This window comes from Dysidea avara, chromosome 10, assembly GCF_963678975.1.
Source record: "Dysidea avara chromosome 10, odDysAvar1.4, whole genome shotgun sequence".
In the NCBI taxonomy this organism is placed as follows: Eukaryota; Metazoa; Porifera; class Demospongiae; order Dictyoceratida; family Dysideidae; genus Dysidea; species Dysidea avara.
This window is the reverse complement of record NC_089281.1, coordinates 18147389-18175182: the sequence shown is the minus strand read 5'-3', so window position 1 is coordinate 18175182 and position 27794 is coordinate 18147389. Positions and strand designations below refer to the sequence as shown.

At 37.0% G+C, this 27794-nt stretch overlaps 2 protein-coding genes and 1 long non-coding RNA gene across 3 annotated transcripts; 2 read left to right on the top strand and 1 right to left on the bottom strand.

Moving 5' to 3' along the window:
• The first annotated feature begins 5396 nt into the window (after window positions 1-5396).
• LOC136269076 (uncharacterized) lies at window positions 5397-10367 on the top strand. The gene is made up of 3 exons (XR_010707211.1): window positions 5397-5425; window positions 7828-7965; window positions 10303-10367. It is a non-coding gene; the product is annotated as an uncharacterized lncRNA (long non-coding RNA).
• Window positions 10368-10425: 58 nt separating this feature from the next.
• Window positions 10426-18807, top strand: LOC136269075 (tyrosine-protein kinase receptor UFO-like). The gene is made up of 8 exons (XM_066064538.1): window positions 10426-10540; window positions 10595-10675; window positions 15548-15762; window positions 15816-15925; window positions 16733-16892; window positions 17182-17318; window positions 18248-18324; window positions 18622-18807. Exons 1-8 carry the CDS (start codon window positions 10450-10452, stop codon window positions 18657-18659), a joined length of 909 nt encoding a protein of 302 aa, XP_065920610.1. The 5' UTR covers window positions 10426-10449; the 3' UTR covers window positions 18660-18807.
• Window positions 18808-21667: 2860 nt separating this feature from the next.
• On the bottom strand, window positions 21668-27772 carry LOC136268239 (immunoglobulin-binding protein 1-like). Its single transcript, XM_066063520.1, has 11 exons — window positions 27568-27772; window positions 26806-26918; window positions 25879-25963; window positions 25770-25823; window positions 25362-25487; window positions 24423-24473; window positions 24303-24372; window positions 23948-24027; window positions 23376-23521; window positions 21897-22003; window positions 21668-21848 (listed from the first exon to the last, which is right to left on the bottom strand). The coding sequence occupies exons 1-11, from the start codon at window positions 27679-27681 to the stop codon at window positions 21808-21810; spliced, it is 987 nt and encodes a 328-aa protein (XP_065919592.1). The 5' UTR covers window positions 27682-27772; the 3' UTR covers window positions 21668-21807.
• Window positions 27773-27794: the final 22 nt, after the last annotated feature.

Sequence of the window (27794 nt, the reverse complement as noted above, 5' to 3'; positions counted from 1 at the left end):
TCTTTAAAATAGAAGTCTATTACAACAAGCCTATTGCAAGGTGTAGTAGCAATGGGGAGGGAAAGTGCTAATCAAAATAGCCTTACAAGATACTCTAATAGAGCAGCCATTTTATTCTGATAAATCAGTCTGAAATTTTGTCAAACTGCTGGGTCACTACTAGAGGGATAAAAACTTCATGAAACGTGATATTAATTTGGTATGGCTTAATTGTGGTCGCCTACCTATTTTGATTAAGGAAGGGCACAATGGTGGATTCAACACTGCTTTCATTGACCCATTATTGGTGTTGACAAGAAGAGTTGCATATAGTAACATTAGCAATGTGGAAATGGATTTGTCTGCTTGCTGCTTACTCCTCTGATAAAAATTTGCATATTATCAAAAGTGAAGCTTGTGGTGGTTATAGATGAAAGTTCTAAATTATATACCTACCATTAATCATTTGTGAAGTAAAATTTATTGCCTGGTAATTTTATCCAACTAGTTCATACAAATGTTTTTGAATTTACCATTTTTAATAATTATAGGTGCACCCAATAATCATATCAGCTGTTGAAAATACCCTATGTCGGCTTTGTTTGTATCAGGTTGAAAAATGTACTGAACAAGCAGCAGATACAGCTGTACAAGTTTTTGTTAGAGGTATACATACGTACATACTTGAACGTCATACAGTGGTCTCATAATATCCTAAACACATACACTGTATGTTTACGTATACAGAATTTTGGTTTCACACTATTCCATTTAGATCACAAATAATTATTGTTGAAGAAAACGTTTCTTCCGGTTTATCATTTCAAATTGGTTTAAGAATAATAGTTAATATTGATAGTTCAACATAATAATAATGACAAAACGTCCTATCGTTACATTTTGAATTATTGTACTGGCATTTTCACCAACATACATTGGGACTACTACTGAATTGCTGTATATGTGCCCAAGTTTTGCCTTAAGCCTAACCAACTTAATTAGCTATTTCACAGGCCTGATCGACCCATATTTTGTGTAGATTAAAATATAGTATATATTTCTTTCCTATGTAATACTCTGTCGAAGTCCGACCAGTTAGTGAACCAGTGATTCTGTACTCCACAATATGGTAGCTAGCTAGTTTAGACAAGTACACTAGTTTCTGGAATTTGGACTCCACTCTAGCAATATATGCTTCCAAAGCTACTTTCATGCAAGGCTACCAAATGTGAGAAAATCTGCAGGCAAAGTCTTGCTGCCTGGACAATTTAAAAAGTAAGAAAATCAGTATGTGGTTATAGCGGCTTTATCCTGTGAAGTTACAATGTTTAAACACTTTTATTCAATACGTGATATCTAAATTAATCAGTGCATGAATATTGCTAGACAAAATTCTCCATTAAACATACCAGTGATTAATACATACATGTGTACCTATTAAATGCATACATTAATAAGTTTTGTGTAGCGTTTTATAATATGCACTATAGCAGTAGTTGTAAACATCGTTACTATAGTCAAGTATGTACACACAGACCTTTTATTGCCTCAAACTTCCATTGATTGAACAATATTAATTTGGCGCAACATGGGAAAACTCACCATGTTCAGATATGGTAAGGATTAACAGACCAAGAGCTCTTTCTTGATTTTATGGGTGGTGATGCATGGCCGTTCTTAGTTGATGCAGTGATTTGTCTAATTCCATTATATAATGCAAAATTCTTTAATACACACTTCACTTTTCTTTTTATGCATACACAGATGTGCATATAAACATTGCATGACTTGCCCCTCTATCTGGACATGACAAGTATGCAAATATAGTGAAAACACCAAGTGGCTTCCTTCAATATAGTCGAGTGAGTAATGTCGGTCTCAAACTCAGCTAAGATGACCTTCATGATCAGGGGCGTATGGAGGAGGGTTTCCAGGGGTTTCAGGAAACCCCTTTTGGATTTTACACAGTACTTGAAACATTAAGAAATTGACACTTCAGGTTTCCAGAATCTGGAATCTGTCATGGAACAGGATACATTTTAACTTTTATCTTAGTTAAATAATAGTTTCTAGCATGATAGCAAAACTTATAGCATTGTTCTGAATTATGATTCTGGTGAAAAGATCGAGATATTCTAATAGAGCGGCCAGGCAATATAAACTACTCTAATATAACAGTCACATAGTTGTAGTGGAAACCCCTTTTCAAAATTCCTGCGTACGCCCCTGATGATCTCATCAATAAGACCACCTCATTATAGTGACCATGTCAAGCAGGTCCCAAACATAGCTAAGGTGTACTTCATGACCTCATTAATAAGACCACCTCATTATAGTGACCATGTCAAGCAGGTCCCAAACATAGCTAAGTTGTACTTCATGACCTCATTAATAAAGCCACCTCATTATAGTGACCATGTTAAGTAGGTCCCAAAACATAGTTAAGGTATACTTTATGACCTCATAAATAAGTAATTATTGACACCATTCCAAAAGTGGCCACATTGTATACTACACGGATTTCAGGACTCTGTAATTCTGGAAGTAAAATTAAATTTTCAAAATAACTGCACAAGCATCGTTTAAAGTAGTAACCACCAAACCATTCAGTCATGCGATTAAACTTCCCATCTGCACCAGTGAGACTAGCTACCTCTCTGCTGCTGTAATAGGTTGTACTTGTAGTGTGACAGACTCTTGCATATTCATATTCCTGGCTCAGTCTTGCCACATATATAAATCTTTGACTAGAAGCTGTCAATATTTAAACAAACTAGGACTGAACACCTATGTGATATGTTTTACACTGCAGGTAGTAGTTGTAACAATACACATTGACAAACACGCCACACACTTTGTTGAAGTATACTCATGTAAATGTTTCTGGCAAGTGGAATGCATTGAATTTCACAAATCAGATTCCACAGCATTCATGGCATCATTCATATGGCAAAATATATGTGTATCTTGATTCTTGAGTACTAACTTTACTATCCAAATACCAAAGTACTTAAGGCCATGCAAAGTTAATTATATGTTTCTGGTAAGTCTAATTAATTATATGTTTCTGGCAATATGCGCCATAGAAAGTTGTCCTGAAACATGTCCGCCTAGCAGCCGTTGCTTCATGCGTGCAAGTCCTCTGTTACATGGCTGATGCAACAAACAGTGTCAAACTATAGAAGTATTCTGGATTACAGAGGTGTCTGATTAGAGCAGTTTCACTGTAGTATGGCTATGTAGAGGTGTCCGATTAAAGCACAGACTGTTCTAATTGGACACCCCTGAAACCAGAATACCAACTACTGAGTAGCTGGATTCAATGACTGACATCCACTAAACTGAGACACTCAATTGTGCAGTCTCAAAGCAAATAATTGCATTTTTAACTGTCACACCATGTACATCAGGTTCATAGTACTCACTACCTTACGAGTAGTAGCCTTCATTCCCAGCTTTAGTCATTCAGGCTTCAATCGATCTTGTCACAGTTGTGTGTTGCCGGTGAGAAAACATGTCTTGTTGAGGAGGGAAATGTTCACCTACGTAGTTTTCTGTAGAGTTCAAAACATCGCTTGAGGAATAGATTTTAATGTGCCATTCCATGCCATATTCAACCTGATATTCAATCTGGTCCAAGATCTGGTCAAACCAATTTGGCTTTCCATAAAACAAACCGGCAAAAACGGTAAGTGCACAAAATGTGAAAAATTTTCTAAGTAAAAGTGGGCCCAAAAAAAAAATTTGCCCGACCTGGTTTCAATGCTGATGAAAACCCAAACCACTATAATCCCTAATATTATATACTACCATGCTGTATAATAGTGCAATGGACACTATGGTGAAAGACAAAATTACAATTATTGTGGTTCAGAATATTATACAAAGCAACCTTTTAAAATAGATCTATAGCTTTTGAGAGCAAATTTATCATCTCAATGTTACACTAGAGATGCCACTATATACATTCATAGTACTATAACAACAAAAGTTTGGTGTAACTAAAGTTTGGTAAATCAGCATGTAAAGTGGTTTGCTGTGGATAAAGTTACCATGCAGACAATGAGAAAAATAAAGTTTAGTAAATTTCCTGTTTGTCCCACCAGGCTTTTGTCACTTACAGTGTGTGTATATTTATCCTATGATATTTCTCATGTAGATATTTGTCCTCCTGTTTCATACTCTACTACTGGCTTGTCACCATGTACACTGTGTCCTGCTGACACTTACCAGTCACTACCGAGGAGCTTACAGTGTGTCAACTGTCCCCCTGATACTAGAGCTCTAAATGGAAGCACTTCCAACTCAAGTTGTGTAGGTAAGCAACTGTGATACTGGTGCCTTGCAACTGCTTCTTATATTCTTTAGAAATCAAGACACACAATACTGTATAGCATCCTATGATATGATTCTAAGAATTATCATTGATTTAAGATTTTTTGTGGCTCAAATTATATTGCACATTTTTGCCATTTACATGGTAACCTTCTAAAGCTTTTGAGAGCAAACTTATCATCTTAAAGATGCCACGAAGTACTTTGTAGCTCCAAACAACAAGGGTTTATTGTGACTAAAGTTTGGTGAATCAGCATGTGAAGTAGTAAAGTTTAATGGTAAAATATAGTTTAGCAAAATTAATTTCCTTCAATTTGCCCCACCAGGCTTTTGTCACTATTTACAGTGTGTGTATACTTATCCTATGATATTTCACTTTTAGATATTTGTCCTCCTGGTTCATACTCTACTACTGGCTTGTCACTATGTACACTGTGTCCTGCCGACACCTACCAGTCACTACCGAGGAGCTCACAATGTGTCAACTGTCCCCCTAATTCTAGAGCTCTAAATGGAAGCACTTCCAACTCAAGTTGTGTAGGTAAGCAACTGTGATACTGGTGCCTTACAACTGTTTACTTTCTTTAAGAGCACAATAGTGTGTCGTACAGCAAACTATGATATGATCCTAAGAATTATTTTGATCTACAGGAATTATTGTGGCTCAGATTATATTACACATAACATAGCAATCTTTTACTGAAGCTTTTGAGAGCAAACTTATCATCTTAACTTATTCTTGGTTTCACTAGAGATGCCACCAAGTACTACCTCTAAACAACAAAAGTTTATAGTGTGACTATAGTTTGGTGAATCAGTATGTGAAGATTAACAAATTTACCAGACAATATATATTGACAATAAATAGTTAATGGTAAAATAAAGTTTAGCAGATTTCCTATTTGCCTCTCCCCCCCCCCCCCGGTTTTATCCTATGATATTTCTCATGTAGATATTTGTTCTCGTGGTTCATACTCTACTACTGGCTTGTCACCATGTACACTGTGTCCTGCTGATACTTACCAGTCACTACCGAGGAGCTTACAGTGTGTCACATGTCCCCCTGATACTAAAGCTCCAAATGGAAGTACTTTCAACTCAAGTTGTGTAGGTAAGCAACTGTGATACATCCGTACCTGCTGTCTTATATACAACTGCTTTAAGAAATCAGGACACCCGATAGTGTGTCATGTGGTCATGTACATTCAGTGCAGGCCAGTGACATAGCCAGACCTTCAGGGATGGGTGGACACACTCACCCACACATTTCAACCCATGCAACTAACTAGCACAAATGTGAGTCCATCTATAGCGGACTCTACATTGGTTTAAAAACTGTTTCTAAAGTGCATAACTAAATGTATCCTGAGCAGTACAGCCAGTATGCAGGCATGTGACAGACAAGCATGTGTATTATGGAAACCAAGAAACTCCTGCATTCATAGCTTGATAGTACCTAAACTGAAATTAACCATTTTTGCTGTGAAAACTCCCTCAGGATAGTGTACCTCCTATTTCAAATTCAAGTCAAATCTTCCCAGCCATCACAGATATATACATCTTTAAAGTTCATCCTATATTCTTCATATTTTTCTTCTTAATCTTGTTTTGCACACTTTAGAAAAATTGACATTTGCTTTAATCAATTTACTCAATACATTTATAGTCCCATTTTCATACAGATCAGGTAAATAACAAGAGAATTATGTCCAATTTTTGAAAAAGTAACACTACTTTCGTGGAAAAATTATTTTGTTATTACACCTACCAGACAAACCGCTAAAGGGGATGAACTGAAAATTGTAATGTAAATACCAGTGAGCAGTTGAGTTATTCTAATAGTGCAGTCATCCTATTAGAGTGTTCAGCTCAGTGTTGGGAAAGTTACTTTGTCAATGTAATATATTACATATTACTCTTTACTTTTGGGCAATGTAATAAGTTACAGTTACATATTACTCCAAATGAAAAGTAACTAATATATTACATTAAGTTACTTTTGCTCTGACCATGCATACACCTCGTTTCCTTTCGCTACACCTTGTATGTTAGTTACTGAGCTAGTATATAGTAAACACTCCTGTAAATATCACTACTGGCTCCTTGCACCTATGTGGAGATGCTCTCTTCAACCATACCTAAACATTGCTGGCAAATCACGTGACCAGTTGTCTGAGGTGTGAAGTAATATGGATAATTTTATTATAGGGGATCGAGACAGTAGATTATTGCAGTCATTAAGCTGTTGAGTAACACTAATTGGACCTGGTAATGTGTTATGAATATTGTTACATGTCGCTAACGAACTGTAATAGTAACGCGTTACATAATAACACATTACTTTCATTACTAATATAACAAACTGTGGGTTCCTTGAAAGAAATTTAAATTATATTACTAGACTATGAATAATAATGCATTATATTACTTGAAATCACAAAATGTAATAACTATTACATAACACATTACTTTAGTAACGCATTATTCCCAACACTGGTTCAGCTACATTTAAAGTCATCCTATAAATAGTTCAGCTACAAACAAGTCACCATGAAGGGAGTTCAGCTACAAAAATTTTACTCTGTAAAGAACTTAGCTATGTTACTAGTCACCCAGTAGAGAGTACAGCTACGTATGTAACAAGTCAGTGTGTAGTGTTCAGCTACCTAACAAGTCACTCGGTGGAGAGTTCAGCTACATTACAAGACATGCTGTAGACTGTTCAGCTATGAAACAAATCACCCTTTAGAACTTTTGCTACATGAAATTCAAACAGACCATACAAATTGAAAGCCTTTTCTTCTTCCTGCAGTATAGAAAAAAAAAACAAGTAAAATGGAAGCCCCAAAGTTGGCTCATGAGGATAAACTTAATTTCTACCATATTGTAAATAAGTGCCCATAATTGATGTGCCTTTTGCTGTGCATGATAATGTATAGGTGTTATTGGTTTGAGCTTTCTATTTTTGCATAACACACTGGGTAGAAAACGTACGTGTGCCACATAAAATTTTTCACACATCTTAATTACCTAGATAGCTTATACCAACACTCAGTTAGTGTTGTGTTTGTTTTGTTTGTTGCGTATGTTTTTTATGTAGGTTTGACAGCAGATTATAGTTGTTACTTTCAAGTAACTACTAATGCTTTCTCTATATGTTATATGATTTCTAATATGTTGCAATTGCCATATAAACCAGATATACATGTTCAGGTTATTTGCATGTTGTAAACAGAAAAGATAAGGAAATGATTTAAAAGAATATAAAAAATAAAGCAAGGTTTGAAGGCATGTACCTCAGAGATTGCTGGATTGATTTAGCTTAAACTTGCTGCATAAGCCCACTCCAAGGATATAAAAATGGTCTGCACCTGCTGAAATAAACAATGTTTTTTTTTAAATATACAACACTAGTCTGTTGCATGCCAACACTTGGCCACAAGCACATACCACTACATGTGTCACTTTATATAGCTAAGCATGGCAGTTTCATTTTCTGTTTGTAATCTGCAGCAAATGAGATTAGTTCAAACAAAATATCAGGAGGTGTCATTGGTGGAATTGCTGCTGAGGATTTATTGTGATTTTAGGAGTAGTGGGAATAGTGATTATAGTAGCAGCAAGATGGCTAAAGAGGAAAGAAAAACCCAGGTATATATATATCAAATTACCATGTGTGCATAAGTATGTTTTGCTTGTTATGTACTCCATATGTAGAAAAGTATTATCGACACTAAAGCAGCTAAGCTGTGAAAAAAGGTGCGGCCTTCAAAAGCTTGGGCAAAAAGTTGCAAAATCAAAAATGGCAGTGATAATAAATTTTAACAGTGTTAAGTATTAATATCACTGCAGCCATTTCTTGGTTGCCACCTTTGATTTCTCAACTTTTTCACCTAAGCCTTGAAGGCCGCACTATTTTTTCACAGCTTGGTTGGTTTTGTGCGGATTTCACTTCGTTTGTACTTATAAGGCCCCAAAACCAGCCTGTGGCTGACTTCTAGGTTTGCTTTTAGGCACATTTTTTCTGATCTATACAGACACAATAATGATTACTGAAGACAGACTTGTAAATGTGTATTGTATTGCATGTTTCACTTCAATATTAGTTTTGTTGACATTATTGTAATGCTCTAATAGACCGCACATTTTTGAGGACTTTTAATAATAAGTTTTCATTTATAAAATTATGTGAGGTGATCAACCAACATAGCAGTGGTTCAGTAGTTAAGGATGTGAATTATTAGATATGGAAGTCCCTGGTTCAAACCCTGGTAAGTTTTTTGACGTTTTTGTGCACTTTTTTTACCCTGTGGTGACTGCTCTATTAGAGTATCTCAATCCTATGATTTTACACTTGGTTTAGTTTTTGCTTTATAACTCTGTAGATGAAATTCTATTGTTTTTTGAACCATCAAAAGACAATGCTATGATGGTCAGCCTATGTGCACACCAATTTTCAAGCTATTTCCATTTTTGGTTTACCCTGTATCCATGATCTTTATAGGCTAGAGTGGTAGATTGCTACTTTTATATGGCTCAGATCAGTGGCCTTGTGCATATACGCATATGAAAAAGTTTGCTACATGGAATGGACGTATTGTGCTTAATCACAGAAACACTGTAATTTTCACAAGCTAACCTGCAGAACTAATTCACAATGCTTTTGTTTCATTGTAGCACTAATGTAGTGAAGGTTAATGGGTGTCAAAACATTGAAATAGTATTTCCTTTCATATCGGTAATCGGTAGAACTTGATAATTAGCTGCGTGTTTTTACCATAATCGGAAATCGGTTGTAATAGGCTGTGGCCAGCAGATTATTAGTTCATTCAGCTTTAGCAGCTGCAGTATCACTGGAGGGCTGGAGTCAAAGGCTCTGGCATGTACTTAGGTAATTTGTTGATGTTTTGTGGTAACTTGGCACAATAATAAATAGTGATGGTTGGAGCCCTAGCCCACTTGTCAGACTAGCAACTTTGAGTTGAGGTAAGTGTACAACCTCACAGCGTTGGCTTTACTAGCTCTACTTTTAGTGAAGTATGTATATATACAAGTGTAGCTTGTAGAGACCTACAATCAGGTATCGGTTAACTATCAATACAGTAGGGTAAAAGAATATCGGATATCAGTTTTTCCTAAAAAGTGGGAATTGTTACAACACTAAAAATGATGCACTTAAATTTCCTCTGATTTCCTTCTGCTATAGTTCAATTTAATTGATATTCATTGCTCTTTCCAAATCTGTTCCAGAATCTAAAGTGTCTATCATGTGTCACGGGTTGTTATGCCATTTATTACATGCCCACGAAATGCCCAATACAAAATATATGGAGAAAAATTTGCTACACCTGTCCAGATCAGTTTAGGCTATTCTGATGCACCAGAATTTCTGTGAATTGGTCTTCTTTTGGCTTCACAGAGAGTTGCTCTACACTTATCACTCCTGGAAAAGTACTAAACAGACACAAGGTGGGCGGTATACAACAATTAATTTAATGGTTTTGGAATCGAAATGTATTGGACATGCCTGTTTCAGCTGGCATTTTTGCCATGTACAAAAGTATCGCAAATGTCTGCAAACTTCTTGATATGTGTGCATGCGCACTTGCTGAAACACCTGAAAACCAGTCTTGGAGGTAATCACTTCGATTATCAACAGGTTCACAATGTTTATTATAAATGGCACTAGACTGATAAGTTATGAAATATTATATGTGTTTGCCCAGCCGATTTTTGCATTATAATAATGGCTTTGTGTATGCCATTGTGTATGCCATTGTGTAAACAACAATTCAATAATCAAATTCCTTGTTCTATAGTAAGTATTTTGATATATATATAGTTTTGTAGAATTATAATGTATGGTTTAGCAATTTAGAAGCAGTAGATTGGAGCCTCCACAAATTTGGCAGTGAGGGGTTAAGTTATTACTGATTTTCTTTTTGCTTAAAAGTGTTACTGGTTTACACACTATATTTTAAATAATAGTATGGTACCAGTTTTGACAATGTTTCAGTTGGAATCGTCAATTTTAACTCTAAAGAACAGAAGTGGTATGAAACTGTATATTTACTAATTATGCTATAAATGTACTGTTACTTTGAAGAGGAACATCATTTAAAAAACCTTAAGGAGATGAAAGAAATTTTGGTATATGTAAAAGAAAAATTTTCTGATGTGCTTCTCCCTGTGGAGAACATTGTAAAGCAAGACTTTTTAGGAAAAGGTAACCATTTCTTTTCAATATCAATTGATAAAGTATACATGTACATTGTGTTAGGAGCTTTTGGAGTTGTGCACAAAGGACACTTGAAGTTACCAGATGAATCAATGATGCCGATTGCTATAAAGACTATTTCATGTATGAATGTGCATGCATGCATGCGCGTGTGTGTGTGTATGCGTGTGTGTGTGTCAAATGATGTTATAGTGCTATAAATGACTTTACTACAGTAATTGTAATACCGGCTGCATTACCAAATGCAACAAAGCTTACAAAAATGTGACTGGATTTAGCAAAATCAACCATATGGGTGCTAGAGCCAAGGATGAGATAACACCAGCATGAAGTTGCTGCACTATCAGGCTAACAATTTCCATATCAAACTCACCTTCAACTTGTCGAGTCTGCTTTTCGTAAACTGTTTTCTGGTGGTCTGTATAACCATGTCAGACATCTGTACAGGTCTGTGAACAACAGGGAAGTGCTTTGGGGGGTTCACACACTCTGGACAGACGAGCAGGAAGCTGAATGTGTGATGTGTGTCTGTTTTGTGAGATTTCAGTCTATTTCCTGCCTCTGATGGGCTATTTTGTGGTCTGGTGCCTTCAGTTACCATCCTCGTCCATTTTGTAGTCTGTTTCTTGCCCACCCTGCCACTCCCACCCTCCACCTCTTGAGGACTCATAATACAGCAACACTGGTGAACAACTTATCTAAAATGGCAGGAAACTCTACAAAGATTACCTTGGCCACTAAGTGCTCTTAAAGGTTGTGAATTGCTCCATCTTTGGTGAAAAATCCAGGCGTATAGTTGCCAAGGCTGGTGAGTAACAATGCTTTAAATTATTAAAATACGTTTTTCTCTATCAACAATGCACCCATAAGGGTGATTTTCCAAAATCCAGTCACAAATGCCAAACATACACACCTCATCACTTAACCTTCTACCTTGCTTTTTGACAAGACAATACATCATGCCAAAACCAATTCAAGTGAACCCGAACACCTTGGTGGTCCATAAGTCTGAAAAGTCCATATCTTTGAAACTGTATGAAATAAGTATAAAGAACATTTTAATTTTTTAGTATCATCAACTACCTTAATAGAACAGTCACTACTCTAATAGAGCAGTCATTTCCGTAGTTCAGTAAACTGAGGATCTGGATAAGTGGGGTCTGGATAAGTGGGTCCAGATAACTGAGGTTCCACTGTATAGTCAGAAATTTTGCTATTTATAAACAAGTAAATCTTGTAATATGTACATAAGTAGATATTTACAAGAAAGTATATTCAAGACATCATTACATCATGAGATTTGTGACTTCACTGCCTCACTTTTAACCAAAAAGTTTGCCATGATGTTGCTATTAAGCCTAGTTTGCAGCCTTTGAATGATGATAATTTCACACTGCACACTGCCAATCAGTAGTGAAGATGGTGCCTGTGTTGATATTGAGGCATAAGGTTTCTGAACAGCTGTTCAGGGCATCTTTTTGTTATTAGGATTTTAAAATCCTCTTATCATTCAGCTTCTCTGTTATATAGCAGCAACTACTCCTACAATTACACCATCACTAGAGATGCCACTGTATCAAGACACACGGTAGTGTGTCGTGCGGCCCAAGAAGCCAGCGCACAACACCAGTGAGTATATTGACAGGAAGGACAAAAATGCAATTTTCGCACCTCCGTAGCTCTGTGCTGCCTTGATGAAACAAGACGATTTTTGCTGTGGACACGCCCGCCAATTTCAGTACCCCACATACTAAATTTGAGCGAAATCACTTCAGGCGTTCCCGAGATATCATGTGCGACTTCAAAAATTGGCTTAGTTTCTTGGTTTTTTTGTTTTTTTCTTATTTTTCTTCCTCTTTTCGCACACATATATGATTGCCTTGAAATTTGGCACACAGAAGGGGGGTATAACGGTGCATCTCGGTACCAACTTTGGCTGGAATACAATAAGCAGGCAAAGAGTTATTAGCGATTATTCATGAAACATAACACTAATATGTTGTCACACCTACAGGGTAAACTGCTTATGGGAAGAAGCTGAAAATTGGTGGGTGAATAGGTTAACTATTGAACCTCAAACCTTTTGTGGTTTGAAAGAAACCAAGCTAAAAACCAGGAAGATAAAACAAAAAAACCAACAGTGTGTAACAATTATGCAATCGAGATTAGCTAATAAAAAAGGACTACTTGTCACACCTACCAGAAAAGCTACTTGGGGTAAATCGCTGTCCCAGATGGAGTAATCATCTTAGAAAGGCTCTTCAATGGTGTAGAAGAATCAGACTCAAAGCCACAGAGTTATAACACGAAATCCAACTTGGTGTAGCAAGTGCGAGATCGAGATACTCTAATAGAGCAGTCATCCTAATAGAGCAGTCACTCTGAAGAGATTCAAGTGATCAGCTAGAAACAAATCACCCTGTCCAGAGTTCAGTAACAAACAATTCACTCTGTAGATAGATAGATCAGCTAGAAGAAGTTACCTTGCAGGGAGTTCAACTATATACGGAAAGAGATAGTTCAGCTAGAAGAAGTCATGCACCTTGTAGGGAGTTCAGCTACAAAGAAACCACCATGTAGAGAGTTCAGCTACAAACAAATCGCCCTGTAGAGAGATCAGCTAGAAGAAGTTACCTTGTAGAGAGTTCAGCTACAAAGAAACCATCATGTAGAGAGTTCAGCTGCAAACAAATCACCTGTAGAGAGTTCAGCTACAAATAAATCACCCTGTAAAGAGATCAGCTAGAAGAAGTTATCTTGTAGAGAGTTCAGCTACAAACAGTTCACCCTGTACAGAGATCAACTAGAAGAAGTTACCTTGTAGAGAGTTCAGCTACAAACAAATCACCCTGTAAAAAGATCAGCTAGAAGAAGTCACCTTGTAGAGAGTTCAGTTACAAAGAAACCAGTTCAGCTACAAAGTAATGGCCCTGTAGAGACATCAGCTAAAAGAAACTACATTGAAGAGAGTTCAGCTGCAAAGAAACCATCATGTAGAGAGTTCAACTACAAACAAGTGACCGTGTAGAGACATCAGCTAGAAGAAATCACCTTGTAGAGTGTTCAGTTACAAAGAAACCACCATGTAGATAATTCCGTAATAAATATACATATTATATATATATATATATATATATAATTTGTACCTTTACTGATAAAATTAGAAATATTTAAAGTATTTAACATCTGCTTCATCTTTTCTTCTTCCTGTGGTAATGAAAAAAGATAGGTTAAAAGAGTCCCAAAGCCGGCCATAGGTCGGCTTTGGGGTATACAAATACGAAAAGAAGTGAAATCTAATCCAAAATAGCTAAGCTGTTAAAACAAGAGCGCAGCCCTCAAAAAGGTTATGGTGAAAAAGGATGTGAAATCCAAGGTGGCAGCCAAGAAATGGCTGTGATGGTAGGTTAATGGTAAAAATTTTAATAATGATAATTCAGGTGAATTTTGGTGCCACTTGCCACCTTGGATTTCACATCTTTTTACCATAGCCTTTTTGAGGACCGCACTCTTTTTTTACAGCTTGGCTGTTTTGGATTAGATTATAATATCATCATTAGAAAGTGTACACCAAGGAAATTAGAATCAAAAGTGCATGGTCAATAAACATGACTGGATTTGCATAAAAGGATCTCCACACACATCCAATTCTATAAACTTGGGAGATTATAACTTAGTGTTCAAGTAGCATATAAACATGCAATTTTCTCCATCCATTCAGCTTTGTTGGTGCTCACTACTGACCCAATGTCAAGTCATCTAATCTGAAGGCATGAATTGTCAAAGTTGGTAAATTGAATGTGTGTGGAAGACCCCTTTTCACAAAAATCCGGTCACATATTTTTTTACATAGAATTTAGGAGTTTGACCTAGCAGCTGACAAAGTCTAATAACATCTACCACATGCTAAAATCTTCATCTAGAGACTATGTAGGCTGTACCCATTTGACTACACATAAATTGCATGTGATTACTGTCAACAAAGTAAAGAAAAGTAAGATTGTTGATACATTCCAGGATAATTATAGAACTGGACATAGGTGGTAGGAATTTTGGAGACCAAGGAGGGCATGGCTCCATGCTTTGATAATAATATCTTTGGAGATGTAAATATATGACATTTTATATTAAAGTACTTTTGCTCTATTAGACTATACATCTTGATCTTTTTCACATAGTGGAATAAGAATCTCAGTACTTAACTCTCAGGGGAATAATGCATGTATGCTGATGCATGCATGTTCGGTTGTGTAATTTAAACTCTATGCTATGTACTAAGTTTTCTTGCCGAAGATGGCCCCCTCACTCTTTAGCTTGCCCCTGAAATTGAGTCACTTAGTTATTTTGCAGAATGTATGTTACATTTCATATATAACTAATATACCCAGTTTACAGTTGTATTAACCATGTTTAGCATGCAATCCTTGCCTTAACGGTGAGCTAATTTCTAATTTCAAGTGCCTTGTCAGTTCTGTTACTATTATCCACCTAGACTGCATGCTCACTGTGTCATCAAACTAGTCTGCTCTGCTTCATGGCTGCTTCAGTAAGATCTGCATTGCATGTTATCACTCTGGCAACCTAAATGTTGAGTCTGTGACATCCTTTTGCTCCACAGTATGGTATGTTACAAACACTATCTTTAATTGTTCTTTCTACTAGGAAATGGTAATTATAATTCAGGATAAAATATATGCTGTGCAGTCTACCATAAGTGATATGCATTTCAGTCATATCCCTTGAAACAGTTATTTGTTGTTAAATATATACAGTATAGGTACTTGATTGTCCAGACACTTAGTTATCTGCTGAACAGCACTATATGCAAATAGCTGTTCTATTAGAGTATTTTGACACTTACTATATGTTCTAATAGAGTAGTTGATTAATACTCTGTATAGTTATCCATGCAAATTCACTTATCTGAGCATATTTGTAGGCACAGAGGTACTCAGATAATGGAGAATCCACTGTATGTTATTTTGTGTCTTCTAGTGTCAAGTTTAAGTTCAATAAGAGACTTGGTGGCAGAGTCAACTGTTATGAAGCAGTTTGATCATCCTAATGTACTATCATTACTGGGAGTGTGTGTAGACCCTGATGATGAAGATGTGTTTAAAATTGTACTACCCTTCATGGCTAACGGTGACTTGAGAAGTTTCTTGAAGTATAACAGGGTAGAACCAACAAAGATTGATGAGTATAATGATGTAACTTGGATGTCTTCTTCTGTGATGATGTATTTATACACTTTACCTCATAGAGTATTGATGAGCACACACTGCTGAACATGTGTCTGGAGATAGCCAAAGGAATGGAGTACTTATCAGGCAAAAGATTTATCCATCGAGACCTTGCTGCAAGAAATTGCATGTATAAGCAGTATTGTAGTTATGTGTTGTCATGGCATTATGTGTGGAAGAAATAACAAAAGATGCTGTATATAATATACAATTACTAATGAGCTTAAAACAATGTGGTGTTTCATATGAAATAAAATTGGGTGCCTTGTCAATAGTTCTACAGTTTACTTGCGGGTTTAAACTAAGTATGAGTTTGTACTTGTCATAAAATTTAGTTTACACATCTTCTGTGACTCTAGTGTACAACTCCCAAGACATTGTATTGCTTTGCATTAGTACTAATAGTCAATAATTAAATACATTCTGTTGATAGGTTATAAATGGTTGACTTGGAGAAGACAATATTTAGAACAAGATAATCAATAAACAAATGTGACCAGATTTGTGAAAAGGTACCTTTCCACACATTTTACATGTGAGCAAATAAAGTGGTGTATAGTTGACTCCTTAGCTACACTGATTATGCTGCTCTTCGTATCAAAATATAACCAGACTCTGTAGCCTGCTTCACTCATCAAAAATTTCAGACAGGTAGCTAGCTATATGTAGTGAAAAAGTTATGAAGTTCAAAGTTCAAAATATGGGTCAAATTTTGTGTGTGAAAAAGATACTTAGCTATATTTTTTTTGCAATCCGGTCACAAATATATACCATATTTTGTAAACCTAACTTAATGCACTGGTTAAGTTTAGAAACAATAGTGCATGGTATTGTTTACATTTAATGATTTTGTGTATGTATTAAGGCACCACATCACTGCTGTTACTTCACTTTTTTTTATATTAGTATAAATGTCCCTTTTTGTTTGCTGATATAGGGTGGATGAGCATCACAGTATTAGAGTGGCAGATTTTGGTTTAGCAAAAGATGTTTATTCTAGTGAGTATTACAGAGCTGACAAGCAAACTTTGTTACCAGTAAAGTGGATGGCATTAGAGTCAATATTGGATCAGTTCTTCGATGAAAAAACTGATGTGGTATGTAAATAGTTTTTGCTTATTCTTTATAAATGGGAGACAATTGGCCTGCTATTAAGTCTATAGGTCTATTCACTTAATGCTTTACAAATGATGAACATAGTATGGAGTTAATAACAATGTACAAACCCCCAAATGAGAAAAGAATAGAATTGTAGCTAGATATACTCAAACTTTGATACTTTAGAGATTCTGGGAGTAAACAAGACCATTCTAGAGATTTGCATAATGATAATCCACAACTGTTATTTTGTTATGAAACTAACTTGTACTTGATGTTACCATGTAGTGGTCATATGGGGTCACTTGTTGGGAGATATTTTCACTGGGCAGGACACCTTACCCTGGTATGGAGAATAAGAATATGATAAATGTTCTGACTGATGGAAAGAGATTAAGTAAACCAGTACTGTGTCCACCTAAACTGTAAGTGTATGAGGTGTGTGTATACCACAAATGAGTAGCTGTATATTAATAGTTAGTGCACCACAGTAACTAGAGGAAGTGGCATGGTAGGTTGCACCATGTTGGCAAAAAACAACTTGGCTGTAAAAAAGGGTGCATCTATGAATGTAAAAGTAACTAACATTAACAGAAAGAGCTGAGCAGCCAAGAAGGAATGTTGTACTGTAAATCAGGAAAATTTGAACAGTGAACAAATCATGCCTGTAGCCCCAGCTGTTATTGAGTTATGCTTGTCTGAAGGTATCAGTAAATCAGTCAGTCAGTCAGTCAGTCAGTCAGTCAATCAGGCAGTATAAATTTTTTTTTTAATTTTGTATATAGCAACTAATGAAAGTGTTTCAGGTCATATTTTGTGTTTGGTTATACCTAAGGTGCCATGAAGGTATTGTGAGACTGGTTTCTAGCAAATATTTCTTTGTGAGAAAGTGCAAACTTAATGTACGGTTTCTACCATACTGTACAATAGTCTAAAATTTACAGCTGTATTGTTTGTTATTCTGTTGAAGGATTTTAAAAAATAAATCTCAGACACAGTTATATGGTGACATATATGTCACAATATGGGAACTTTAATGAGCATGACAACTAAGGAAACTTGTGAGTATCCAAAGCAATAATAGCATACCGTATAGCCAAAAAATTCAAGAAACAAAATATTTGCAAATTCCATGAGTGATGACGGCTTTGTGAGAATATTATCGTACATTACATGTTTGATTGTCCATTGGGATTTCATGAATAAAAGAACACAAAATACACTTTTCTGTAAAAATTTCATCCCTCAAAAATGTTTGGCTATATATATATATGGCATTTTACTTCATTTAGTACTTCAGTTTAGCCTTAGTTACTAACATATAGGTTTTCATGAATTGTGAATTTTTTTATAGGTTCACTTTAATGGAAACCACTTGGTTGGAAAATCCACTGAAAAGACCTTCATTCAACGAAATTGTAGTTGAATTGCGTAAGTTTAAGCAATTACCCTATAAGTCTGTACTAGTAAGACTTTGCCACTAGGCTTCATGCAACTACAGTTTTGTGTAACCAATGACCCCTTAGGCCATATTTTCAGAATATTATAGTGATGATCAGGTGTATCAAGGTGATATCATTGTGCTATCTTTTATTATTCGAGGATCAAGATTTTTAGTTAAGCACTAGAACGACCTCAGTCAGTTAGCTATTCTAATTTGTCTCGGTTTAAATTTTATGCTATGAACATTGAACAAGCCATGTAAACTTCTCTAACATTTTGTTTTAGGTATGACTATAGGTGAGAAAGAATCTGACTATTACTGATGATAATTGTATGGCAAATTTTAAGCAGCGCAGTGTAGTTGCTACACATTCATGGCATTCTCACATACATGCTTTTATGTACAAATTCACTTTCATAGTCAATGCAAATGCGTGGTATTGTTATAAATGTTATAAAGCGCATATTATAGATACATTATCATAACATGTACATACAAATTTCAGGGATGTAAATTTTGCAGTCGGTTGGCTATCCTCACAATTTCTTTGTTACAGCAAGAAACCTGCAACTAGTGTTTACCACAGATCACAAAGGGCTTAATATACACTGTAGCTAGCAGCCTTCAGCTGCTTTTTCTCTGAGAGCCTAAAAATGTCATAAGACACATTGATAGAAGCTGTCAGTTAATAGTGAACTGGAATAAGTTACATACATACCTTATCCAAGCTGTGAAAAAGGGATGTGGCTTTCTAAAAATAGGCAAGTATGAAAAAGATGTAATATCATGGAATATTATAATGTCACTTAATTTGTGACTTTACAAATTAATATCATATTTAGACCACAGCAAGATGAAATACTCAAATTTCATTGGCTACTTACAGGTATCTACATCCTGTAGATCCCTTGTTTATGTCTCAATAGATCCCCATCACTAAGGCAATACAAAACAGGCAAAACATAGCAATTACTTGCCTGTAACATTGGCAACGCATGGGCGTTTAACTGGACAGCAAGTACCATACTAATTGTGACTGGATTTTGGAAAATCAGCCTTAATGTCACAGTTTACAACTGGAATAACATGACAAACTTCCATATACTCAGCTTTACATCAGTAGTCAGTTCCCTGAATTACAAGAAATTCTGTGAAATATTTTAACAGGTGCATAAGTGCTGTAGTGGTGACACATGTAAGTGTTTCACATAATATGATATTAAAAGACTGATTTTCCAAAATTGAGTCACAGTTGCAGGGACTCCAGGGAGGTGTAATGGGCTTGGACGATGCTACTGTGAAGGTACAACAATGAGCTGTGGCTTAAACATCAAAACACAGGGTTCCACGGAATTTAGAAACCCTCAGCCTGTAGTAACACCCTCGCTCTTCACTTAGGTACCACAACATAGGGGGGCCTTTCAAGTTACTAAATTCCATAGAGCTATGTGTTTCGATGTCTAACTATATAATATGTAAATGGTATAAGCCCCTTGTGAAGAATTCTCTAATAATATTGGTTGCACAACTATTGTATATACATACTTCAGACAATAGGTCTGGGATACAGTTTGAGTTTGCAAGTGCTCAAATCAATACTGAAGTATATATATGTGTATATACAAAACTGGGGTTGTAGCAATGATAAATCTTACCACTATAGATTACTGCAAAGCCACTACTTCCTGGTTGCAAAATTAAATGGTGATAGGGCTGAAATGGCAAGCTGCATCGCAGAAGGCTGGTTTTTTGGCAGTATTTGGGCAAAAAGCTCAAACCTTTATGACCACTACCATATAGTACTACTGTAGTGCACTATTGACACTGATACAAGAACATACGTCTTCGATTTTCAACTGATGTCAGTGTATGCAAATAACCAAGTCATGTGAGGTAACTTTGGCATTCTTGTGACCTGCAAAGCTTTCATTCATAAATAGCATTCTTATTGTTCCACTGAAAGTGGTGGCTAAGTATATAGACCATTCATGAATGCACACTTCAAATTTATGATAACCAATTTAGAACAAGTTTCATATGCTTACAAAGAAATCATTATTATTATTAACACTTTATAGTGACCAGCACTGAAGGTCTGACAGCAACATGTGCTGCAGCCTTAGGATTACCTAACCAAATTTCAAATACTTAGACTTATAGCTAGAAAGGTGTAACAGAAAAGGGGCAGTCTAAACACCATCAATGTATATATATTTTTATTTATTATCAAGGCTTTACAGCACAAGTGCTGATGGTCTGCAGGACACCTGGTCCTACAGCTTGTTTAAAGATTATATTCCACACACATACTGATGATAAGTAGCTAATGAAACAACACTGATAGACTGTCACATCATACTAAAAGTTTAAGCTAAATGCCAAACTCTGGTATAATAAAAGGGCATGCTTGTTCTTGTCATAAAGCAATGCTACAATGAGTTTACACGATTTAATGTATGATCCTGTGAAAATAAGTGGTGGATAATCTTCAATATGAAAAATAAGCTTGGAGAGCAATACATAGCTGGATTCTTCAACTACTGTAAACAAGTACAATATTTAATCTGAAGATGTTTCCATAAATCTTGTTTAGTACAGTGGAACCTCAGCTATCTGAGCCCCTTGGGACCAGGGGTGGTCCATAAGTCCATGTCTCTGAAACTGTGTATAAATAAGCATAAAGAACATTGGTAGATTTTTGTATTTCAACTACCCTAATAGAACAGTCCCTGTTTTAATAGAGCAGCTACCAAGAATTTGGATAAATGGAGTGAGGTTCCACTGTATATACTCCCTGTGAGTGTGGCACTTTGGCCAGTATCTTGTATGGGGATCAAAGCTACACTGGGGTTGGCTTTTTTTCAGCTTGTCCCGCTTTACTTTAGGATATTAAACTCAACGACTCACTTTGGTTCCCTGGGCTGGTGGTAAGCACCTAGTCTCACATAGACAGACCACTACCTTTTTGTGTGTATGTGTGAGTGGGAACGCCCACACACAAAAGAAAAGGTAGTGGTTTGGCTGTGCAAGACTAGTAAGCACCTCGCACATATAACAATGGACAATCTGAAGGCAAAAAACTTGTCATTCCATTTACCATAACTTGTTACATACCACATACCTGCAGAAACTATATAGGGGTTGATTCATCACCAACAGTAGTCATGAAACATTGTAGTCATAATCCCCTGGAGGAATTTTACTTTTGGCAGATGGAACAGAAAATCACTATGTCTGTATGTTGTATGCAAATATTTGGTGTTGTATGCAAATATTTGGTGTTGTATGCAAATATTTGGTGTTGTATGCAAATATTTGGTGACGTTATGGTCACAGGCATAAAATAAATATTTATATATGCTGTAAAGTATGACAACGAATTAAGTATTCTTATGTATCTTCATGCAAGAGTTTAAATGAAATACAACAATGATGATATCACATAATATTGCCAGTTGGAAAAGAGGAGTTCATCCTTTACCCTTCTTGTTCCCTTCCCCTCTCCGATGCTCTATATGAAGTGTTAGTGTTCTCAGCACACAGAGTACAAAAACATTACCATCTTTAAATTCATCAAATGCTCGTGCTCGTTGTAATTTTTCATCATCTTCGTCACTAGACTGATGATCATCATCACCATGACAACCACTACTCTGTGCAGCAGCTCTAAGTAATGTACACATAGTAAGATCAATATGCCTCCCATAAGTCATTATGTATACATCTACCCAGTACAACAATGGGATAGCTGTGCACTACTCAGGTTCTATAAAAGTCATTGTAAGCAAATCCTCTGGGGCAAGACTATCGTGGAGGCCGTTTCACATATCACATGTAAAGGTGCGGGTCCCACCCAGACCTCACCCATTAAGTGAAATGTGGGAACACACACACACACACACACACACACACACACACACACACACGCACACGCACACACTGCTCCAGTCTATCCAGCTTTTTAAATGGTGACCTGGTGAAGCACTCCACCCAGCTGTAACATCAATGGGTACCTGGTATTAATGGGGAAGTAAATGCCAACTATCCATCCATGTCTCACACAGCAGGTGAAGGTCCAAGTAGGACTTCGGGTACCCACACCTTCACCTGCAGCTGTGAGACATGATACATGTAGCCTCTTGCGGGTTACTAGTCCTGCCCCAGGAGAATTTGCCTAAGCTGACTCCTAGCACCTGAGTAGCACACAGGTGTCCCAGTGCTGGTCCACTGGATAGGTGTGATCATGCTAGCACGACAGCTGAAGGCTTTGCTTTGTGTGTGTATGTGTGTCCATGCTACCAAAGTCCTCGTGGTGAGCCTGGTAACAGACTGCTTTGGTGGAGTGGTGGTGTGGTTAAGCCGAGCCCTGACCATGTGGTGGAGACCAGGCAGTGCCCTTGAGTTAGCCTTGCAAGCCAGCAACAGGGTCAACATTAGTGCTCGGCGGTATTGAAATTTGAATACACAGTATTAGTAACAGGAAAATATTGCAGTATATCGATATATAGTTAGCTTGTTATTGTAACTATTGCATCATTTCATGGGCCTACTATGAAGCCCAAAAATAAAAAATATAGTACAAGTAGGCATGTGTTGTAATGTGAGAACCTCAAGTTTTTGTTTAGGGTATGTCCGCTAAACCATCAACAAATTGGGTAATTAAACACCAAAGGCTAGCTGGGTTAAAGCAGATATACTGGTATTCGGTATTCATTGATATACCGGTATTTCGATATATTGGTCATCAAAGGATGTTACGGTATGATAATCGGTTATGATAATTTATCACGATAAACGGTATTACCGATATGTCACAGAGCACTAGTCAATGCCATGCACACAGTCTATACAATGCTTCTAGGGGTCCCTGCTATTGTCAGTGGTCCACACCCTCCTTGGGAATCAATTCATTCATCTTGCCTATTAGGTTACCCAGCATCCTTGGCTAGGTGAGTTGGTGTCTCCCATGGGGGTTGGGGACTGGATCAGAATCCAGGACAGGCAGTCAAGAACAGGTAACACACACACACGCACACACTTCTGCCGCTCTAGTTCTTGTTGGATCCTAGCTGCTTCTTGTTCATGGAACTCTTCTAAGCTGACAGTGGGCAGGCTGGGATAACCAGCTCCAAACACTTTACTCTTTATCATCTCCCGGGTGATGAGTATCGGCTTGAATGGTAGCTGGACAATAGAGAACACTTTATGGAGTATAGAATGTAAAAAGTATGGAAGAAAACAAAATGGGAATAAATATGCAAGTAGGAGATTGAACATCTATAAAGTGTGCTATTGACATCTAATATACAAAATGTCAAATTACACAAAACCCTTCTCTCATATATTTGATCAAATTATTCTACACCAATACTACTTAGTATTACCAATGCATCATTGTGTACGCTGAGCCTGTTACTGTGGACACTTGAAAACATGCACACCTCTTTAAAATGGACAGCTAGTAATGGCCTTTAGTAAGGAAACTGACAACACTTTTTTTGGTTGGTCCCAAGGTGTCCTGAACACACAAGTTTCACTGTACTACACACACAAATAGGATTTTGAAAAGAGCCTCAATGTACATGTAGAACTCACACAGTAAATACATACCTTGTCTGCCACTGGCTCAGGTCTGGGAGGTACTCCTGATTTCTTCATCTGTTCCATGTGGGACAGTATTTCCATCTCTTCTGTAGTAGCACAACAAATATTATTAAACTACAGTACTGAAGCAATACAATTTAGTTCAGAAATGATACATATATATATATAGCCATTCGTTAACTTTTCCAACCAGATGTTCCTTACTTTGCTATGAACTTATTTATATATTAAAGCCTCAGGCATAAGCAGTAACTAGTGAATGAGGATACAAATGAAAGTGTAATAGATTACAAAATATTCTAATAGAACAGTCGATCCATTTGTCATTATTGTGATTATGTCAAATGATGTCATCACTCACTATCAATACTGATCACATGATCAAGACACTTGTAGACCCAGGACTGCAGTAGCAACAGTGTCTGCTCCCGCTGTAATGGATCATGTGATAACAGGGGTGTGATGTACTGCAGAACGTCACCTGGACATCTTCATCAACAGGTAATCCACTGGAAAGTCTGCGATCAAGTTCCTGAAAATAAAATCTAGTAAGTCCTTAATTATCTGAACACCTTTGTTCCTACAGAATGCATTCAGCTAAACAAACTTCATTAAAGGAACGCACATCACTAATAAAATACTCTAGTAATATTGAACAGTCATTTTACAAATCTAGTTGTTTAGATGCAGATCCATTGTTTTCAGTGAAAAGAAAACAGTGACCATGGACATGTATCCTGATTATCAAGGTGTACACATTTCAGAGAGTTCAACAGAGTTCCATTACACGCACACACACACACGCACACACACACACACACACACACACACCACACACACACCACACACACACACACACACACACACACCACACACACACACACACACACACACACACACACACACACACACACACAATTTAAATGCAAAATTTTTACAGCAAAATATGTTGCTATGGACCTTCAAAAAATATTATGGAGTGTGTAATTACTTCTACCAAACTCAAATACAAAATACGATAAAAACATGGGTGACTCCAGGACAGAAAGGAAGGGATACCAGTGATTACACTAGTGTGCAAAGTGTGCCAGGTATAGGGGGAGTTTCTCCCTTTCCCTACCCCCGGAAAAAGTTGGACCCTCTGAAGTTTCTGAGAGCAATTAGGGTGACTGCTCTTTTATAGTGACTGCTTTATTAGGGTATCTCGATTTTGCTTGACCAGTTTCTGGACACTTCAGAAACCCTCTCTGGCAAGCAAAGGTAAATAGGAGAGGTAAATATTTGGCATCTTGCTTTTTCAATCCATATATTTGAGTAATTAATGTGTATCATAGTTGCCAGCTTTAAGAAGAGAGCCTTAATGCTTTGCTTTTTTTAAAATAAACGGAGACGTATTGCTCTATTTCTGCTTATTTAGTACCTTTAACTTATTGTTTGTTTCCTTCAGAGCTTGTTGGCGAGCAATCTTGGCTTGTCGTGTGGCAGTCATCTGTTCAAAGCTTTGCTGTCCTGTTGTTGCTACAGGTTGGGTTGCTGTTGGAACTTCCTAGAAAGTACCAAAAAACAAAAACAAAGGAAAATTCCCTGGGGGTGGATCACCACACACACATGCACGCACATGTGCACACGCACACACAGAGTGACACATACACACACACACGCACACACTACACGCACACACTACACACACACACACACACACACACACACACACACACACTACACATCACACATGCACATCACACACTACACACACACACACACACACACACACACACACACACACACACACACTACACATCATACACTACACTACACACAAACACACCTCACTAGTTATAGAATAGCTTTTACACCTTTGCAGGTAGTCTGCCACATACACCTACGTACATCACTTCATGTGTATCATGTGATCAAAAGTGGGCATGGCTACTTACTCTAGCTCTACGTAGGACATCAACTCGTTCCTCTCCCATCAGCTGTAGTGTGAGATCCCCCAGGAGAGCTGGCAATAACAGGTACCTAGATGACAGTCAACTCATAAAGGAACAAATCTGTTAAGCAACATGTATTCATAATATATATACTGGGAGACTCATAAGTGCCTGTAGAAGGATGTATCATAAAGTTGAGATGTAACAACAAAGTGTCGTGGTTCGTGACATAAAGAAGCTACAAAAGTATAAGAATCATTAGCACTGAACAGGACAGCTGTATTCATGAATGTCCTAGCAAGAAATGTCCATGCAGTTGTCTAAACTCATGAAGCACGATTGTAGCTTGGCGAGAAATGCTGAAAGCTTGAGTTAGCTTAGTTGCTAGTAACATTTGGCACACATTCAATCAATATTATGTTCAATTAATGACACAATTAATTATACAAAGAGAAACAGGCAAACTTGGAAGTGCTGTGTCATAACAACGCTACTCCTCACAAAGGACAGCTTCTGAGACCTTTACCAATGCAAAAGGTCAACCTATGATAGACAAAATATTAGTGGTTTAGTTATCCATGCGCTATTGTGGCAGCAGAATTAAATATGCACACAATATACCAATGTCCATTGGTGCCAACAAATTTTGTTAGATTATTGAATTACAGTGGAAAACTTTATGACCAACTGATTTTGATGGTATTTTACTGTTATCCTAGAAGGCCATATAAAAAAGGGTGCTTTAAGAAAGTTCCAATGTAACGGCGCAGCAAACAGTGTTGGTGTTTTGGATTGGGTGTCAGAATTGGGGAGTTTCACTGCATTGCAGCAATGTTCCATCTTTCTACTTGTGACATATTCTCGTTATAAACATGAGTTGTGCAACAATTTATATTTAAGGACATACAAACAAAAGCACATGTAGTTTACTTGAGATTAGCTGTTGCTACCTCATCCAGTTCTTCATTGCTGCTGAACAGGTCCAACCTGTTTACTATCCTGGTGGAATCCTCCAACAGTCCCACTCCTTTCTTAACACGTTCCTGCACAGTGGTGAGTATAGCAATTTGTACTAGCTAATGAAAATAAAACCCTGGGCTATTGTTTCCATCTACTTTACTAGTTAGACACTTTCGGGTATATACAAAGAGACAAGGCCTTTACAAGATGTTAATGAGATGACCGAGCATGAATCTTAGAGATCATTCTTACTGAAATCTTTACTGGGATCCAGTTATAAAAAGAAATGGAAATCTCTTATTGAGAGGATACCAGCACAACTATAATGCTTCATGTCCCATCCCCAGGTCATAGGGAATAACACATGTTAAGTTCCCCTGTATTGGGGCAAAGTAGCTCGTCAAATTCTTGCTATACCTCCACCTATTTAAAGAGGATTTGATCAACCTATTAATTGATTTTGCAACAGCAAACTGCAGTTATCAATTGCCTCATGAGTGAGACAAGATGTAATGGTCAAATCCCCTGTTGATATTATATGGGGATCCATAAGGGCACAACATTTAATATGTGCATAAAGTCTTATCACTTAACACACATCAGCCTTTCTTCATCTGGATACTAGACCCAGTCTGTAATATTTCTAAACACAAAGCCATGAATAAAACGCTTTGGAAATTGCTGAAATGTTGGTGTGTTAAAGTATTAGAATACATTGCAATTAATACTCACCTGATATTCGCGGCTACTCGAGTTCATTTGACCATTTTCAATCTCACGTTGTACCTCCAGGCCCTGAGCAAACAACTGCGATAATGATGCTGCGGAATCGTCATTAGAAGCCATCAAATTAGGATGCGCGTTTACTACGACGATGCATTTCTATGCATGTAAAAGTACTGCTGTACTGTAGTGACAAACTGCCCAGCCGGGCTCGCGCTAATGCATTAGCGCGAGCC